Source organism: Monocercomonoides exilis (assembly GCF_001643675.1).
Source record: "Monocercomonoides exilis strain PA203 chromosome Unknown scaffold52-633478, whole genome shotgun sequence".
In the NCBI taxonomy this organism is placed as follows: Eukaryota; Preaxostyla; order Oxymonadida; family Polymastigidae; genus Monocercomonoides; species Monocercomonoides exilis.
In genome coordinates this window covers 509,794-530,598 of record NW_027150597.1, presented here as the reverse complement: position 1 = coordinate 530,598, position 20,805 = coordinate 509,794, and the positions used below count along the sequence as shown (strand labels likewise).

The 20,805-nt window shown below is 37.5% G+C and overlaps 2 protein-coding genes across 2 annotated transcripts; one reads left to right on the top strand and one right to left on the bottom strand.

Moving 5' to 3' along the window:
* Positions 1-721: 721 nt before the first annotated feature.
* MONOS_10674 (uncharacterized protein) lies at positions 722-9,367 on the top strand (the record flags this gene model as incomplete). Its single annotated transcript, XM_067863143.1, has 1 exon — positions 722-9,367. The coding sequence occupies one exon, from the start codon at positions 722-724 to the stop codon at positions 9,365-9,367; it is 8,646 nt and encodes a 2,881-aa protein (XP_067720698.1).
* A 2,286-nt stretch (positions 9,368-11,653) lies between these two features.
* On the bottom strand, positions 11,654-20,301 carry MONOS_18195 (uncharacterized protein; the record flags this gene model as incomplete). The annotated part of the gene is made up of 3 exons (XM_067871190.1): positions 11,654-17,721; positions 17,915-18,035; positions 18,106-20,301. 3 exons carry the CDS (start codon positions 20,299-20,301, stop codon positions 11,654-11,656), a joined length of 8,385 nt encoding a protein of 2,794 aa, XP_067720697.1.
* Positions 20,302-20,805: the final 504 nt, after the last annotated feature.

Genomic DNA, 20,805 nt, shown 5'->3' with positions numbered 1-20,805 from the left:
GTTCTGAAAAGACATAAATAATGAGAATTTGAAGCACAAAACAGAGTCATTCGCTCCACAAATAAATAATTTTATCATTTCGAAATCGAATTATTAAATTACGAAATTGAATTATTTTTGGTTTAATGAATGAAAAAAACCAAATTGAGAAAAAATAATTTCCAAAACAATAATGTGTGATTTTTTTTTTCACTTATTTTTCCAAAGAAAGAAAAAATGAAAAATGCATTTCAAAAAAATATGAAATTTGGTTTGGTCCATATTTCAAAACATGAAAATTTCTTTTTTTTATTTGATATTTCTGCATTTTCATTATTGCAATATAGTTGATTTCAGCGGAGGAAACACTGTTTTTTCTGAACATAGAAGCAATTTTGAAGCAAGAGAAATAAAAAAACAAAAACATTTCATCAATAACGAACTTTTTCAAAGTCAATCGACATTATTCACTGAGAAAGTTTCAGAATGCATTTGTTTGAAAGGCGAGCTTCTGAACAAAAAAGATTGCATTCATCAAGCATCAACTGTAGCAGGAACGTGGAATGCACACAATGCCTCATGTTCTCTAATTGGAATAATCTACGAGCAATTGAAAAGCGAATGTCTTTTTGTTATTGACAGAAACTCATTCATAAGAATTGATTCGAGTTCGTTAATCAAATCAGAGATTTCACCTGTTTCATTTTCAACTCATGAATCCTCACTTAACTTCAGAAGTTTCATGTTTCAGAATGGACCAAATTGCAAATCGAATCAACCAATTTGCTTTGTGACAGGGAAAAAATCATCAGTGTTAATTGATGATTGCAAAATTTTCGATCAAAGATTCAGTGGAAGAGGGATGGTCTATGGAGAAAATGCCCATTCTTATTCAGTTCATAATTCAATCATATGCAACATCACTCGAGAAGACAAACCACTGCAAATGGAGAACTCCAGAACAATTGTCAGATGGATAGAAGAAAGCAACATTGAAAATTGCAAGCTAATGTCAACAGAAAACGCGTTTTTTGGAACGATGATTCCTGGACTTAAAGGTGTTGTTCATTTTAATTGTCAAAACACTTCTGTTCTTGGAAACAAAGATAGAAATGATGGATATAATAGACAAAACAGGATAGACACTCCAGATTCGATATCCCTAAACAATTCAGAATGGATTGATTGCAACTCAACAACACATGGAGGAGCCATTTCGATAACAGGGAACAGCGCATCCACGCTTTCTCTTTCAAACTGCCTTTTTCAAGGAAATATCGCTCGAAATGGAAGAGGAGGTGCAATATTCACCGAATCTATTTCAAGGATTTCAATTAGAAACTCTATATTTTTGAATTGCCAAGCACCAAATGAAAGTTTTAATGAGGCAGGAGGAGCAATTTGCATTGCAACACCTCAGTCAACGTATATTGTTGGAAATAACTCGTTTAGAAATTGCCATGTGGGCAATGATGGTGGTGGGATATCAATTGGGTACAAAAGTGTTCTCACTTCAGGAGATGTCATTGCTGACTGTTCATTTATAAACTGCTCAACTTCAAATGTTTCTTCTCCCACTGGTGGTGGAATTCAAATGTGGGGAATGATGATTTCTCCAGTTGTGACAAACTGCTTATTCCTGAATAATTACGCCGTTGATGGAGGTGGAATAACCATCCATTTGAAAGTTCAAGCTACAAGCAATATTATATTGTTTTGTTTTTTTCATAATAATTCTGCTGTGGGAGCATGCGATGTTCTTCTTCATGCACAAAATCGCAATTCAATTGATTTGAGCAGTTTCACAACAAGTCATAATGCCATTCGAGTGAGTAATGTTTGTGGTGATAGTCTTAACAGAAATGAATGGCTCCGGAATGAAGGAGGAAGAATTCGTTTCATATCCTCAACACAAACACAGCCAAATGCAAGAGATGCATTTTCCTGTGGAATTAATGAAAGTTATCCATGCAACACTATCAGTCATTGTTTGAAGCAGCTTATTCCTGACTATGTGGAGAATATCGAAATTCTTGGAGGAACTATTGTTGAATCCAAATGGATAGAATGTGGAGAGAACAGGGTCACAATATGTGGACAATCAGAGATGAATATCGTTGTGCGGGCACAATTAAAAGCATCTTTGATGAGCCTTTTTTCAGTGTCAACAGGAGCGTTAACAATAAGGGATTTTTCTCTCGAACATCACTCTTCAAATAAAAATAATTGTCATTCGAGAATATTCGAGATTACTGGAGAAGGAGAGATGCATATTAACAGGCTGAACATATCTGCTGGAAGTGGGCAATCTTCAGAAACAGCTTTTTCAACGGAATTGATAAATGTTCAGAATGGGATGTTTCAGATGGATAGTGTGAACTGGGCAAAGACTATCTCCACAACTTCGTTATTTTCACTTTCTTCAACAAATGAAGTCACGTTGACGCTTTCAGAATGCACCTTTAATGGAATTGAAAGGACAACAAGCGGAGCAGCTGTGATGCAGTTTTCCAATGGTAAGGCCAATATTGATATGAATTCTTGTACCTTTGAAAGATGTGGAAGCAGAACATCGGATGATGGGGGATCGATGATGCTGTGTGTTGGAAATGCGAATGAAGTGAAAGTGAAAAGCGGATCTTTTGATGGGTGCTATTGCTCTGCATCAAATGGATTTGGGGGAGGAATCCTTCTTCGATTATTGAATGAAAATCCCAATTTCCTGATCTCCTCTTCGTTTGGCACGAACACAGCCAAATGGGGGAATGACATCTTTGCCATTTCTCCGAATCTGGAAGTCACAGCAAAATCACAAAAGATTCAATGTGTCACAGCCTCTTTGGATTCTTTTGATAAAGTTCGAGGATATGAAAATGGAAACACAAGCGTTGCCATCCCTCTGTGCATCTATCTCCTTCCCAACCCAACAGAAATATATGTAAGCAATTTCAAGGCATCTGACCATTCTCATTGTGGAATTGTCCAATTCCCTTGTTTAACTTTGAAGCACTCACTCGCAAGGCTAACAGGAGAAAAGAAAGTTTCTGTGAACGGAATGATTTCAATGGGTGATGAATTGGCCTTCTCTGATCAAAAGCATGAAATCAGAGGAAACGATGATCAAAGTGGTTTGACCGTCTCTGATGCAAGCGAAACATCCAATTCAGCCATGGTCATTGCAAGTGTTGAAACAGAATTATCAAATCTAATCTTTTCTCTTCCATCTTCCCTTTCATCGCACTCCACTTTTATTTCGTCCACTTCATCTTCATCACTCAATCTAACTCAATCTTCTCTTTCACTTCAAAATCCAACATCAGAATTGACATTTCTTTTCTTATCTGTCGAGTCTGGCATCTTGGCTATTGATTCATTTTCTGCTTCATCAATCACTTTGAGCAATAATCCGTTGATCTCATTATCCGGAAGCAGTGCAAAGGCTGAGTTAATTAATGTTCAAATGAATGGAGTTGGAACAAGTTATGCATCAGGATTAATTGAAGTGAAAAGCAAAGCTTCTCTTCAAATGAGCGACAGTGATGTTTCTTCCATTGCCTCATCTGAAGGAATAGCATCCTCATGTCTTATCTCCACATCAAATGCAAAGATAATAGAAATAATTCGAACTGATATTTCGAACTTTGCAGTAAAAGGTAAAAATGGGGGAGCAATTGAATGCACACTTGAAAGCGGCTGTTCTTTGGTGTTTGAAGAAGGAAACATACACTCATGCAAAAGTGAGGGAGGAAATGGAGGAGGATTATGTGTGCAGATGAAAAGTGGATCACATTTCAGTATTTGCAATGCGACAGAATCCCTTTCAATCAATGAAAATGAAAATGAACATGCGAAAAAGATATGCATTTCGAATTGTGAAGCATCTTCAAATGTTGATGGCAGCAGAGGTTTAGGAGGAGGGATATATTTGAACCTGGATGAGGGGGCATCAGATTTTGTGTTGAAGAGCATGAGATTTGATGGATGTTCGGGAAGGAAAGGGAAGGATGTGTTTTTGAATGCATTTGATTTGAGGGATGTGACAAATTCAGCAACATTTTGCTTCGATGTTGATGTGAATGGGTTGGATAAGCTGAATGGATTTGAGCGCTCAACAACAAATGAAATATACGAAATACCGCTCGTGGTTTATCTGTGGAACAACTTCACATCCCCTTGCCACGTGGGTGGAGAAGACGCTCATGATTTCAGTGGTTGTGGGCATGCTCAAGTTCCGTGCAGCACAATAACAAATGCAGTTGGATTCAGATTTTCCGGCAAAAACAAGTCAATCAAGCTGCATCCGCCTTTTTCATTTGGAGAAGAATTGAAGATGGATTCAAATGAGTGGAGTATGACTGGAGAAGGAAGTTCCTCAAATTATGAGATTGGAACAGACATTTCTGGTTCACAAAGTGGAATATTCGAGACGCACTGTCGAACAACGTTTGGCAAGGTGGTGTTTTCTGTTGCAGAAAGAATAGGATTTTATGAAAGCATATTCCATTGCATTTTCAACAAATTGACAATTCAGGATTGTGGCATTTCTGCAACGGAAAGCCAATTAGATATATCCTTTGTGAAAATAGAAGGAGGCAAAGTGACGATTAGCAATGTGTTTGAGATTGGGATCAAATGGCAGACAAGCGCAATAATTTGTGATGGAGGAAGCGGGGCTGTGCCTTTGATTGAAATCATTGAAAGCAACTTTTCAGGAAATGGCGAGCAAAATGGATGTTTGATTGAATGCAAAAGTGTCAAATATTTGAATGCAACAAAATGCGATATCACGGAGATGGATAGAACTGCAGGATGTGGAGGGTGCATAAGCGTTGATAATAGCAATATAGATAATGAAAACGCACAAATATTTATTAAAGAATGCGCATTTGATGGATGCTCCGTGCTATCTGATGGAGGCATAGGAGGTGCAATTTTCACACAGATGAAAGGGAATGCCCAGGTGGATATTATTTCATGCACATTTACAGGATGCACAGCACCAGATGAAGAAGTGAAGACAGGCTTTGGAGGAGGAATGGCATTGAAGTTGATGGATAGCGATCCTTCGTTTGTGATATCATTACCGGTGTTTGATGTCGATAATCCAAATACTGCCAAATATGGAAATGATCTTTTTGTTGAATCATCAAACTTGACAAAGAGCATCACAAACACATCTCTTCCATTTGTGTCAGAGCATCTTTCTGATATTTCATTGGATTCTTTGAGAGGCTTTGATGGAAACGACACAACAAATGCAATTCCATTGGTTTATTTCTGGCGAACATTTGGACCAGATATATTTATTGGGAGCGAAGGAAGAGATGTGTGTATTTGCGGATTGTCAGATTATCCTTGCCTGTCAATTGATTATTCCTTGGGGCGAATTCTTGAAGGAAATGAAAGGAGCATAAACATTATTGGAAAGGGGATTCTTCAGAAAAGTGTTGAGATAAGTGGTATTTCAGTGAAATCGGATAAGAGCAGCATGTGCTCTTTGGAATGTGTTTCATCGCTTGAAGGAGCAGAAGGAACGGCAATGAAGATTCAGGGTATTACCAATTTCGAATTGATAAAGTTAATGATTCCATCGTCATTCACAAGTGAAGTCAATGTTTTGTTGCAAGTTGGCTCAAGCGAAGGCTTGTTGACTCTGAAAGACTGTTCATTCAACAAAAATGAAGAAAGCAGAGAAGAAGAAATTATTAACTTTGTGCTGATAAAGACAGATGGAGGAATGATTCAGTTGGAATTTGTATCAATGCAATCACTTAGCTTTTCAAAAGATATTATTTCCGCACATCCAACAACAATTTTGAATATGAAAAATTTGACGATGAAGAGCATTCAGCTGGAAGGAGCAAGTGGATTGAGCATATCAAAGAGTTCAAAAAGAGTAAAAAATAAAGCTGAACAAGATATTGTTATTGAGTGGAGTGTATTTGAAGAAGTCATTCAGAACACAACTGATGATAACCCAATCATCCGGAACGAAAATGATGAAGAGCAATTGAAATTGGTTGTTAGAAACACAACAATGAAGAGATGCGGCGGATCGAAATGTGAAAAGGGTGGAGGGATGTTTTGTGTGTTAAATGAGGGAGGAAGCTTTGACTGCTTATTTTGTACAATTTCTGAGTGCTTCTGCTCCACTACAGGAAGAGGTGGGTGGCTGTTTCTGGAATTCACCTCGACAGTTGAGCAGCCATTGAATTTTGTTCTGTCAAATATCACGTTCAGAGATAACTCTGCGCTTAGAGGGAGAGATGCGTATGTGAGATGTCACTCAATCGAAACACAAATTGTTGATGAGCAATTTTTGCTGGATTTCAGATTGCCATTTGTGAAGGAACTGGCAGTATGGGGCTGCATAACAGATTCTTTTCTGGACGAAGAAGATCTTTTGCTGAGGGTTGTGAAATATCAGAGCGAGACGATATTTGTCTCAGCTATCGCGGATAATCGCGCAGACAACAAACAATGTGGAGAGTTTAATGTACCTTGCGAGTCGTTGAATGTGGGAGTGAAACATATCGTTCCGTCGCGTTACTCTCAGCTGCTGATCATGGAGCAAACTGCTATTGCTGGTGCGTGCAATATTCAAGATGTTAGCATCCGCTCACTTCAATCACCTTCATCAGCTTTTGTGTGCTTGAACTCAACAATTGCCAACGATGAGGAAAGCATCTTCACAACGTCAGAGAGAGTTCGGATTGAGAACGTGAAATTCAATTTTTATTGGTCATTTTCGTATTCGGGCAGCTCAGTCATTCATGAAGCAAATGGCCAACTTTCTCTTTTGTTTGTTGATTTTTCATCAGTTGAACAATCTGATGGCACTCGGCCTGCTTTTCTGAACTCAACCTTGTTGAACATCGAAAATGGAATTCTGCATGTTGATAACTGCACGATTTCGATGCTTTCATCTAAGAAGCCTTCTTTTCTATTTTGTGGAGAAGAGATATCGTTGACGAATGTGAAGTTGGAACATATTGAGGCAACAACCAATGTGTTTGAGATTGGCAACTGTGAAAGGATTGCACTTAATGGACTGACTGTGAATGAATTGGAGTTATTTGAAGGATGTATCGTTTCAATAAGCGATTCGACTTCAGGAACTGTTTCAATAACAATCTCCTCGTTCAATAACTGTTCAAGGAACTCAGAAGGTGCTTCTATTCTTTCAGCTTCTTCTTCCTCTGCTCAGATAGTTCTTTCAAACTGCTCTTGCTCAGACTGCTTTTCAAAGTCTGAAGAAGGGAGCATGATGAAGATTGGAAATGCGATTGATGCTTCGATGCGCATGTGCGAATTTGAAGGATTGCTAACAAAAGACAGAAAGAGCGAAGGAATAAATTCTTTTGAAGAAACATGTAAGTGGAATGGATCACTTGTCCATTCATCAAATTCAACAATAACAATGAAGGACGTTTCAATTTCGACTTCTTCATTGGGTGGATTGTCTATCTCGGCCGGAAATATGACAATTGAGAAAGGAGAATTCTTTGACAATAATCCTTTTATTCGGAAATATCCATCTCTTCGCCGAAACATTATCTGCTGCGATTCGGCCTCGTTGACAATTTCCAGTTTGAAAGGAGGAGATGGGCAAGAGAAAAACACATCTCTTTGGATGTTGAATGATGGATGTTCTCTTAGTGGAGTTGCAAGGGAAAGGTCATCGCCTTTCTTTATTCCCGTATTGAACAGAGTATCTGTAGTTGAAAATGGAAGCAATGCCATTATAAAATTTGAGGGAACACTGTTTCTACCGTGCAATTTATCATTCAAGTTGACATTTATAGCAGGAGATGTGGAGTTTGTCGAGAAGTATGACTTTGGGGAGAGGAGCTTTGTCTCAGAAGAAGAAGTTGGAGGTGTGATTCCAGGTGAGAATTTGACTTCGATTTCAGCTGAAACAGAAGCGAGCATATGCATTCTGTTTGGGAACATTGATTCTCCTTCGTCAACAGATTCATTCATTCTGAAGAATAAAAGCAAGTTTGAACCAGAACAAGATGAAAGAGTTGCTGAAGGAGAGAAAGGGGCAAATCCATCATGGGCTATAATCATTGCTGTTGTATTTGTTATTTTGTTTTTGATTGTTTTGATTGCGTCGATTCTGTTAGTTGTTCGATGGAGAAAGCAAAAGAAAAGAACAGAAGAGTTAGAAGTGATTGTAGAAGACACAGTGAGGAAAGACCCGAAACTGATTGAGATGACGACGATGGAGATGTCACCAGAGGAACAGTGGAGGAGAGCTGAAAGAGAGGCAGAGAAGAAGAATGAAGAGAGGATAAAGAAGAGAGTATATGGGAAACAGATGCAGCACTCAGAATCATCAGAGCATCTTCTATCTGAGAGTGGATCAACTGAATATATTTTGGGGAGAGACTCAGACAAGATCCCAGAGTGGGTGCTTGAGAAGGTTGATGAAAAGGAGATCGAGGAGGAAACAAGAAAGAGAACATCATCACCATCTATTTCATCCACTTCAACAACTGACACTTCAGATACTGACACAACATTTGTTCGATCTGAGAGTTTGTGTCCAACCACCTCATCCATGTCGAACTTGGTGGATGCAATGGCATGCTCATCTCCTCATGAGAAATTGATTGTGGATTTGAGGGATTCATTGTTCATGCTGATTCATGGGAGAAATGAGAAGAAGGAGATGGCGATATGCACTCTGCAGGAGAGGGAGATGACAGCTGCACAGATTCTGTTCTGGGTAGCTAATGGTGCGCTTCACTCCTTCAAAGAATGTGAAGTTCCACTTCAGTCATTATCTAATCTGAGCCCTCACATTGTATTGTTCTCCGAGCACATGGTTATTTGCATCGTCATGCACTCAGACCTTTTATCAGATGATTCTGATTCATCCTCCATATCTTCCTCAACCGTTGTCACATCAGCAAGTGATGATGATGATGACAGAGATTCTCTTCCCTCTTCAGCGTTTGAGGATGAGGATGATTTCAAAAAAGAATGCTTGAGGTGGAAGGCTCCCGAACTGATGAATGGAACAAAGAACCATGCGACGAAAAAGACAGTTGTGTTTTCAATAGGGATGATGCTGTGGGAGTGCTTGACACTCCAGATCCCGTTTGGGGAGTATCCAGCAGAGGTGGCGGGGCAGAAGATTGTGAATGGAGAAAGGCCAGATTGTGGAAGTATTTCCGGCTCAGGACTGTGTTCGATTGTGAAAGCAATGCTCAGCAGAGAAGGGGCACATCGGCCTTCGCTGGAAATGCTAAAGAGAGAGTACGTTAAATGGTTTCCAGGCAGTGCATCAGTGCTCACCGTTTCAGATGCAATTGGTGCATATGATTATTCGGATGAAGCAAAAAGTGAAGTGGAAACGAAGGAATTTTTGAAGGAATGAATTGCAAGAAATGCAGCAAGTTTATGCAAAATCCCACAAAAAACAGAGTTTCCAACAAACGAGTGCAAATCAGTTTTTATAGAAGATACTATTTCTTATTTTTGTCATGACAAAAGGCACGCAAAATCAGACAATTAGTCAAAAAATGATATGCAAAAAAAGAAATGCATCCAAGTTATTAAGAGAAATCTGATAGATATATTATTCCTGCAAGTATTGCGTTTATAATTGGTTTCAATTTTTAATTATTTGTTTTTTTGTTCAAAAAGGAACACAACAATTTTAAATCACCTGAAAATGTTAAAAACCCATATTTTGAAGCAGCGTTATCAAGAAAAAGTTATCAATTTCAAAATCAAAATATTCAATAGAGTGATAATATAAACCTGGACTTTTTTAACACGAACATTTTTTTTAAAAAAAATCAAATTGCACGACAAGTTTATAAAATTGAACGATAATAATTTATTTATTAATATGCTGATATATATTGAATCCATCCATATACAAAAATTTGAATGTAATGATGTTTTAAATAAGAAGTTTATAATTGTGTTCTTTTTAATCTGGTAAAAAATTTTTTGACTTGTGAATTTTGTTCAACTTTATTATCATCGTTCAGAAACCCGGGAATTTATCAAAAACCCGGACTTTTTTAAAAAATTCATATATCTCGACAAGTTTCAAAAATTAAAAAATAATAATTCATATATTCATACATCAGAATATAACACATCTTACCATATTGAAATTTTTATTTGTTGTGTTGTATTAATGAAGAAATAAATAATTATTATTTTTGATAATCTCACTTTTAATAATTTTTTCTGTTTCAACAAAATGATTCAGTTCATCTTTTATACATGTAACTTATTTTTTCTTTGTTGCAAACTGTTCTGGTTATTTTTCATTTTCGGCACTTTCATCTTTTTAGCGGAATGAAAATCTGTCATTTTCAAAAAATCACAGTCAATGGGATAACTCAAAAAATATTTTTTCCAAACTCATAAGCATACATGTGAATTTAACACATGCAATAATAAATATGATAGTTGTATTAAATTACTACATAGTTGAAATTTCAAATAATTCTATATTCATTTCAAAAAATGCAATTTGGTAGAAAATTCAATGATAATGATCGTTAAAAATCATCAGTAATGAAAACAATCTTTGTTTATGAAATGCCTATTGAATCATTTAAAATTTCATCAATAAAGAAAATTTATATAACTATCATATTTATTAATGCATGTGTTAAATTCACATGTATGCTTATGAGTTTGGAAAAAATATTTTTTGAGTTATCCCATTGACTGTGATTTTTTGAAAATGACAGATTTTCATTCCGCTAAAAAGATGAAAGTGCCGAAAATGAAAAATAACCAGAACAGTTTGCAACAAAGAAAAAATAAGTTACATGTATAAAAGATGAACTGAATCATTTTGTTGAAACAGAAAAAATTATTAAAAGTGAGATTATCAAAAATAATAATTATTTATTTCTTCATTAATACAACACAACAAATAAAAATTTCAATATGGTAAGATGTGTTATATTCTGATGTATGAATATATGAATTATTATTTTTTAATTTTTGAAACTTGTCGAGATATATGAATTTTTTAAAAAAGTCCGGGTTTTTGATAAATTCCCGGGTTTCTGAACGATGATAATAAAGTTGAACAAAATTCACAAGTCAAAAAATTTTTTACCAGATTAAAAAGAACACAATTATAAACTTCTTATTTAAAACATCATTACATTCAAATTTTTGTATATGGATGGATTCAATATATATCAGCATATTAATAAATAAATTATTATCGTTCAATTTTATAAACTTGTCGTGCAATTTGATTTTTTTTAAAAAAAATGTTCGTGTTAAAAAAGTCCAGGTTTATATTATCACTCTATTGAATATTTTGATTTTGAAATTGATAACTTTTTCTTGATAACGCTGCTTCAAAATATGGGTTTTTAACATTTTCAGGTGATTTAAAATTGTTGTGTTCCTTTTTGAACAAAAAAACAAATAATTAAAAATTGAAACCAATTATAAACGCAATACTTGCAGGAATAATATATCTATCAGATTTCTCTTAATAACTTGGATGCATTTCTTTTTTTGCATATCATTTTTTGACTAATTGTCTGATTTTGCGTGCCTTTTGTCATGACAAAAATAAGAAATAGTATCTTCTATAAAAACTGATTTGCACTCGTTTGTTGGAAACTCTGTTTTTTTGTGGGATTTTGCATAAACTTGCTGCATTTCTTGCAATTCATTCCTTCAAAAATTCCTTCGTTTCCACTTCACTTTTTGCTTCATCCGAATAATCATATGCACCAATTGCATCTGAAACGGTGAGCACTGATGCACTGCCTGGAAACCATTTAACGTACTCTCTCTTTAGCATTTCCAGCGAAGGCCGATGTGCCCCTTCTCTGCTGAGCATTGCTTTCACAATCGAACACAGTCCTGAGCCGGAAATACTTCCACAATCTGGCCTTTCTCCATTCACAATCTTCTGCCCCGCCACCTCTGCTGGATACTCCCCAAACGGGATCTGGAGTGTCAAGCACTCCCACAGCATCATCCCTATTGAAAACACAACTGTCTTTTTCGTCGCATGGTTCTTTGTTCCATTCATCAGTTCGGGAGCCTTCCACCTCAAGCATTCTTTTTTGAAATCATCCTCATCCTCAAACGCTGAAGAGGGAAGAGAATCTCTGTCATCATCATCATCACTTGCTGATGTGACAACGGTTGAGGAAGATATGGAGGATGAATCAGAATCATCTGATAAAAGGTCTGAGTGCATGACGATGCAAATAACCATGTGCTCGGAGAACAATACAATGTGAGGGCTCAGATTAGATAATGACTGAAGTGGAACTTCACATTCTTTGAAGGAGTGAAGCGCACCATTAGCTACCCAGAACAGAATCTGTGCAGCTGTCATCTCCCTCTCCTGCAGAGTGCATATCGCCATCTCCTTCTTCTCATTTCTCCCATGAATCAGCATGAACAATGAATCCCTCAAATCCACAATCAATTTCTCATGAGGAGATGAGCATGCCATTGCATCCACCAAGTTCGACATGGATGAGGTGGTTGGACACAAACTCTCAGATCGAACAAATGTTGTGTCAGTATCTGAAGTGTCAGTTGTTGAAGTGGATGAAATAGATGGTGATGATGTTCTCTTTCTTGTTTCCTCCTCGATCTCCTTTTCATCAACCTTCTCAAGCACCCACTCTGGGATCTTGTCTGAGTCTCTCCCCAAAATATATTCAGTTGATCCACTCTCAGATAGAAGATGCTCTGATGATTCTGAGTGCTGCATCTGTTTCCCATATACTCTCTTCTTTATCCTCTCTTCATTCTTCTTCTCTGCCTCTCTTTCAGCTCTCCTCCACTGTTCCTCTGGTGACATCTCCATCGTCGTCATCTCAATCAGTTTCGGGTCTTTCCTCACTGTGTCTTCTACAATCACTTCTAACTCTTCTGTTCTTTTCTTTTGCTTTCTCCATCGAACAACTAACAGAATCGACGCAATCAAAACAATCAAAAACAAAATAACAAATACAACAGCAATGATTATAGCCCATGATGGATTTGCCCCTTTCTCTCCTTCAGCAACTCTTTCATCTTGTTCTGGTTCAAACTTGCTTTTATTCTTCAGAATGAATGAATCTGTTGACGAAGGAGAATCAATGTTCCCAAACAGAATGCATATGCTCGCTTCTGTTTCAGCTGAAATCGAAGTCAAATTCTCACCTGGAATCACACCTCCAACTTCTTCTTCTGAGACAAAGCTCCTCTCCCCAAAGTCATACTTCTCGACAAACTCCACATCTCCTGCTATAAATGTCAACTTGAATGATAAATTGCACGGTAGAAACAGTGTTCCCTCAAATTTTATAATGGCATTGCTTCCATTTTCAACTACAGATACTCTGTTCAATACGGGAATAAAGAAAGGCGATGACCTTTCCCTTGCAACTCCACTAAGAGAACATCCATCATTCAACATCCAAAGAGATGTGTTTTTCTCTTGCCCATCTCCTCCTTTCAAACTGGAAATTGTCAACGAGGCCGAATCGCAGCAGATAATGTTTCGGCGAAGAGATGGATATTTCCGAATAAAAGGATTATTGTCAAAGAATTCTCCTTTCTCAATTGTCATATTTCCGGCCGAGATAGACAATCCACCCAATGAAGAAGTCGAAATTGAAACGTCCTTCATTGTTATTGTTGAATTTGATGAATGGACAAGTGATCCATTCCACTTACATGTTTCTTCAAAAGAATTTATTCCTTCGCTCTTTCTGTCTTTTGTTAGCAATCCTTCAAATTCGCACATGCGCATCGAAGCATCAATCGCATTTCCAATCTTCATCATGCTCCCTTCTTCAGACTTTGAAAAGCAGTCTGAGCAAGAGCAGTTTGAAAGAACTATCTGAGCAGAGGAAGAAGAAGCTGAAAGAATAGAAGCACCTTCTGAGTTCCTTGAACAGTTATTGAACGAGGAGATTGTTATTGAAACAGTTCCTGAAGTCGAATCGCTTATTGAAACGATACATCCTTCAAATAACTCCAATTCATTCACAGTCAGTCCATTAAGTGCAATCCTTTCACAGTTGCCAATCTCAAACACATTGGTTGTTGCCTCAATATGTTCCAACTTCACATTCGTCAACGATATCTCTTCTCCACAAAATAGAAAAGAAGGCTTCTTAGATGAAAGCATCGAAATCGTGCAGTTATCAACATGCAGAATTCCATTTTCGATGTTCAACAAGGTTGAGTTCAGAAAAGCAGGCCGAGTGCCATCAGATTGTTCAACTGATGAAAAATCAACAAACAAAAGAGAAAGTTGGCCATTTGCTTCATGAATGACTGAGCTGCCCGAATACGAAAATGACCAATAAAAATTGAATTTCACGTTCTCAATCCGAACTCTCTCTGACGTTGTGAAGATGCTTTCCTCATCGTTGGCAATTGTTGAGTTCAAGCACACAAAAGCTGATGAAGGTGATTGAAGTGAGCGGATGCTAACATCTTGAATATTGCACGCACCAGCAATAGCAGTTTGCTCCATGATCAGCAGCTGAGAGTAACGCGACGGAACGATATGTTTCACTCCCACATTCAACGACTCGCAAGGTACATTAAACTCTCCACATTGTTTGTTGTCTGCGCGATTATCCGCGATAGCTGAGACAAATATCGTCTCGCTCTGATATTTCACAACCCTCAGCAAAAGATCTTCTTCGTCCAGAAAAGAATCTGTTATGCAGCCCCATACTGCCAGTTCCTTCACAAATGGCAATCTGAAATCCAGCAAAAATTGCTCATCAACAATTTGTGTTTCGATTGAGTGACATCTCACATACGCATCTCTCCCTCTAAGCGCAGAGTTATCTCTGAACGTGATATTTGACAGAACAAAATTCAATGGCTGCTCAACTGTCGAGGTGAATTCCAGAAACAGCCACCCACCTCTTCCTGTAGTGGAGCAGAAGCACTCAGAAATTGTACAAAATAAGCAGTCAAAGCTTCCTCCCTCATTTAACACACAAAACATCCCTCCACCCTTTTCACATTTCGATCCGCCGCATCTCTTCATTGTTGTGTTTCTAACAACCAATTTCAATTGCTCTTCATCATTTTCGTTCCGGATGATTGGGTTATCATCAGTTGTGTTCTGAATGACTTCTTCAAATACACTCCACTCAATAACAATATCTTGTTCAGCTTTATTTTTTACTCTTTTTGAACTCTTTGATATGCTCAATCCACTTGCTCCTTCCAGCTGAATGCTCTTCATCGTCAAATTTTTCATATTCAAAATTGTTGTTGGATGTGCGGAAATAATATCTTTTGAAAAGCTAAGTGATTGCATTGATACAAATTCCAACTGAATCATTCCTCCATCTGTCTTTATCAGCACAAAGTTAATAATTTCTTCTTCTCTGCTTTCTTCATTTTTGTTGAATGAACAGTCTTTCAGAGTCAACAAGCCTTCGCTTGAGCCAACTTGCAACAAAACATTGACTTCACTTGTGAATGACGATGGAATCATTAACTTTATCAATTCGAAATTGGTAATACCCTGAATCTTCATTGCCGTTCCTTCTGCTCCTTCAAGCGATGAAACACATTCCAAAGAGCACATGCTGCTCTTATCCGATTTCACTGAAATACCACTTATCTCAACACTTTTCTGAAGAATCCCCTTTCCAATAATGTTTATGCTCCTTTCATTTCCTTCAAGAATTCGCCCCAAGGAATAATCAATTGACAGGCAAGGATAATCTGACAATCCGCAAATACACACATCTCTTCCTTCGCTCCCAATAAATATATCTGGTCCAAATGTTCGCCAGAAATAAACCAATGGAATTGCATTTGTTGTGTCGTTTCCATCAAAGCCTCTCAAAGAATCCAATGAAATATCAGAAAGATGCTCTGACACAAATGGAAGAGATGTGTTTGTGATGCTCTTTGTCAAGTTTGATGATTCAACAAAAAGATCATTTCCATATTTGGCAGTATTTGGATTATCGACATCAAACACCGGTAATGATATCACAAACGAAGGATCGCTATCCATCAACTTCAATGCCATTCCTCCTCCAAAGCCTGTCTTCACTTCTTCATCTGGTGCTGTGCATCCTGTAAATGTGCATGAAATAATATCCACCTGGGCATTCCCTTTCATCTGTGTGAAAATTGCACCTCCTATGCCTCCATCAGATAGCACGGAGCATCCATCAAATGCGCATTCTTTAATAAATATTTGTGCGTTTTCATTATCTATATTGCTATTATCAACGCTTATGCACCCTCCACATCCTGCAGTTCTATCCATCTCCGTGATATCGCATTTTGTTGCATTCAAATATTTGACACTTTTGCATTCAATCAAACATCCATTTTGCTCGCCATTTCCTGAAAAGTTGCTTTCAATGATTTCAATCAAAGGCACAGCCCCGCTTCCTCCATCACAAATTATTGCGCTTGTCTGCCATTTGATCCCAATCTCAAACACATTGCTAATCGTCACTTTGCCTCCTTCTATTTTCACAAAGGATATATCTAATTGGCTTTCCGTTGCAGAAATGCCACAATCCTGAATTGTCAATTTGTTGAAAATGCAATGGAATATGCTTTCATAAAATCCTATTCTTTCTGCAACAGAAAACACCACCTTGCCAAACGTTGTTCGACAGTGCGTCTCGAATATTCCACTTTGTGAACCAGAAATGTCTGTTCCAATCTCATAATTTGAGGAACTTCCTTCTCCAGTCATACTCCACTCATTTGAATCCATCTTCAATTCTTCTCCAAATGAAAAAGGCGGATGCAGCTTGATTGACTTGTTTTTGCCGGAAAATCTGAATCCAACTGCATTTGTTATTGTGCTGCACGGAACTTGAGCATGCCCACAACCACTGAAATCATGAGCGTCTTCTCCACCCACGTGGCAAGGGGATGTGAAGTTGTTCCACAGATAAACCACGAGCGGTATTTCGTATATTTCATTTGTTGTTGAGCGCTCAAATCCATTCAGCTTATCCAACCCATTCACATCAACATCGAAGCAAAATGTTGCTGAATTTGTCACATCCCTCAAATCAAATGCATTCAAAAACACATCCTTCCCTTTCCTTCCCGAACATCCATCAAATCTCATGCTCTTCAACACAAAATCTGATGCCCCCTCATCCAGGTTCAAATATATCCCTCCTCCTAAACCTCTGCTGCCATCAACATTTGAAGATGCTTCACAATTCGAAATGCATATCTTTTTCGCATGTTCATTTTCATTTTCATTGATTGAAAGGGATTCTGTCGCATTGCAAATACTGAAATGTGATCCACTTTTCATCTGCACACATAATCCTCCTCCATTTCCTCCCTCACTTTTGCATGAGTGTATGTTTCCTTCTTCAAACACCAAAGAACAGCCGCTTTCAAGTGTGCATTCAATTGCTCCCCCATTTTTACCTTTTACTGCAAAGTTCGAAATATCAGTTCGAATTATTTCTATTATCTTTGCATTTGATGTGGAGATAAGACATGAGGATGCTATTCCTTCAGATGAGGCAATGGAAGAAACATCACTGTCGCTCATTTGAAGAGAAGCTTTGCTTTTCACTTCAATTAATCCTGATGCATAACTTGTTCCAACTCCATTCATTTGAACATTAATTAACTCAGCCTTTGCACTGCTTCCGGATAATGAGATCAACGGATTATTGCTCAAAGTGATTGATGAAGCAGAAAATGAATCAATAGCCAAGATGCCAGACTCGACAGATAAGAAAAGAAATGTCAATTCTGATGTTGGATTTTTGAAGTGAAAGAGAAGATTGAGTTAGATTGAGTGATGAAGATGAAGTGGACGAAATAAAAGTGGAGTGCGATGAAAGGGAAGATGGAAGAGAAAAGATTAGATTTGATAATTCTGTTTCAACACTTGCAATGACCATGGCTGAATTGGATGTTTCGCTTGCATCAGAGACGGTCAAACCACTTTGATCATCGTTTCCTCTGATTTCATGCTTTTGATCAGAGAAGGCCAATTCATCACCCATTGAAATCATTCCGTTCACAGAAACTTTCTTTTCTCCTGTTAGCCTTGCGAGTGAGTGCTTCAAAAGTTAAACAAGGGAATTGGACAATTCCACAATGAGAATGGTCAGATGCCTTGAAATTGCTTACATATATTTCTGTTGGGTTGGGAAGGAGATAGATGCACAGAGGGATGGCAACGCTTGTGTTTCCATTTTCATATCCTCGAACTTTATCAAAAGAATCCAAAGAGGCTGTGACACATTGAATCTTTTGTGATTTTGCTGTGACTTCCAGATTCGGAGAAATGGCAAAGATGTCATTCCCCCATTTGGCTGTGTTCGTGCCAAACGAAGAGGAGATCAGGAAATTGGGATTTTCATTCAATAATCGAAGAAGGATTCCTCCCCCAAATCCATTTGATGCAGAGCAATAGCACCCATCAAAAGATCCGCTTTTCACTTTCACTTCATTCGCATTTCCAACACACAGCATCATCGATCCCCCATCATCCGATGTTCTGCTTCCACATCTTTCAAAGGTACAAGAATTCATATCAATATTGGCCTTACCATTGGAAAACTGCATCACAGCTGCTCCGCTTGTTGTCCTTTCAATTCCATTAAAGGTGCATTCTGAAAGCGTCAACGTGACTTCATTTGTTGAAGAAAGTGAAAATAACGAAGTTGTGGAGATAGTCTTTGCCCAGTTCACACTATCCATCTGAAACATCCCATTCTGAACATTTATCAATTCCGTTGAAAAAGCTGTTTCTGAAGATTGCCCACTTCCAGCAGATATGTTCAGCCTGTTAATATGCATCTCTCCTTCTCCAGTAATCTCGAATATTCTCGAATGACAATTATTTTTATTTGAAGAGTGATGTTCGAGAGAAAAATCCCTTATTGTTAACGCTCCTGTTGACACTGAAAAAAGGCTCATCAAAGATGCTTTTAATTGTGCCCGCACAACGATATTCATCTCTGATTGTCCACATATTGTGACCCTGTTCTCTCCACATTCTATCCATTTGGATTCAACAATAGTTCCTCCAAGAATTTCGATATTCTCCACATAGTCAGGAATAAGCTGCTTCAAACAATGACTGATAGTGTTGCATGGATAACTTTCATTAATTCCACAGGAAAATGCATCTCTTGCATTTGGCTGTGTTTGTGTTGAGGATATGAAACGAATTCTTCCTCCTTCATTCCGGAGCCATTCATTTCTGTTAAGACTATCACCACAAACATTACTCACTCGAATGGCATTATGACTTGTTGTGAAACTGCTCAAATCAATTGAATTGCGATTTTGTGCATGAAGAAGAACATCGCATGCTCCCACAGCAGAATTATTATGAAAAAAACAAAACAATATAATATTGCTTGTAGCTTGAACTTTCAAATGGATGGTTATTCCACCTCCATCAACGGCGTAATTATTCAGGAATAAGCAGTTTGTCACAACTGGAGAAATCATCATTCCCCACATTTGAATTCCACCACCAGTGGGAGAAGAAACATTTGAAGTTGAGCAGTTTATAAATGAACAGTCAGCAATGACATCTCCTGAAGTGAGAACACTTTTGTACCCAATTGATATCCCACCACCATCATTGCCCACATGGCAATTTCTAAACGAGTTATTTCCAACAATATACGTTGACTGAGGTGTTGCAATGCAAATTGCTCCTCCTGCCTCATTAAAACTTTCATTTGGTGCTTGGCAATTCAAAAATATAGAGTTTCTAATTGAAATCCTTGAAATAGATTCGGTGAATATTGCACCTCCTCTTCCATTTCGAGCGATATTTCCTTGAAAAAGGCAGTTTGAAAGAGAAAGCGTGGATGCGCTGTTCCCTGTTATCGAAATGGCTCCTCCATGTGTTGTTGAGTTGCAATCAATCCATTCTGAATTGTTTAGGGATATCGAATCTGGAGTGTCTATCCTGTTTTGTCTATTATATCCATCATTTCTATCTTTGTTTCCAAGAACAGAAGTGTTTTGACAATTAAAATGAACAACACCTTTAAGTCCAGGAATCATCGTTCCAAAAAACGCGTTTTCTGTTGACATTAGCTTGCAATTTTCAATGTTGCTTTCTTCTATCCATCTGACAATTGTTCTGGAGTTCTCCATTTGCAGTGGTTTGTCTTCTCGAGTGATGTTGCATATGATTGAATTATGAACTGAATAAGAATGGGCATTTTCTCCATAGACCATCCCTCTTCCACTGAATCTTTGATCGAAAATTTTGCAATCATCAATTAACACTGATGATTTTTTCCCTGTCACAAAGCAAATTGGTTGATTCGATTTGCAATTTGGTCCATTCTGAAACATGAAACTTCTGAAGTTAAGTGAGGATTCATGAGTTGAAAATGAAACAGGTGAAATCTCTGATTTGATTAACGAACTCGAATCAATTCTTATGAATGAGTTTCTGTCAATAACAAAAAGACATTCGCTTTTCAATTGCTCGTAGATTATTCCAATTAGAGAACATGAGGCATTGTGTGCATTCCACGTTCCTGCTACAGTTGATGCTTGATGAATGCAATCTTTTTTGTTCAGAAGCTCGCCTTTCAAACAAATGCATTCTGAAACTTTCTCAGTGAATAATGTCGATTGACTTTGAAAAAGTTCGTTATTGATGAAATGTTTTTGTTTTTTTATTTCTCTTGCTTCAAAATTGCTTCTATGTTCAGAAAAAACAGTGTTTCCTCCGCTGAAATCAACTATATTGCAATAATGAAAATGCAGAAATATCAAATAAAAAAAAGAAATTTTCATGTTTTGAAATATGGACCAAACCAAATTTCATATTTTTTTGAAATGCATTTTTCA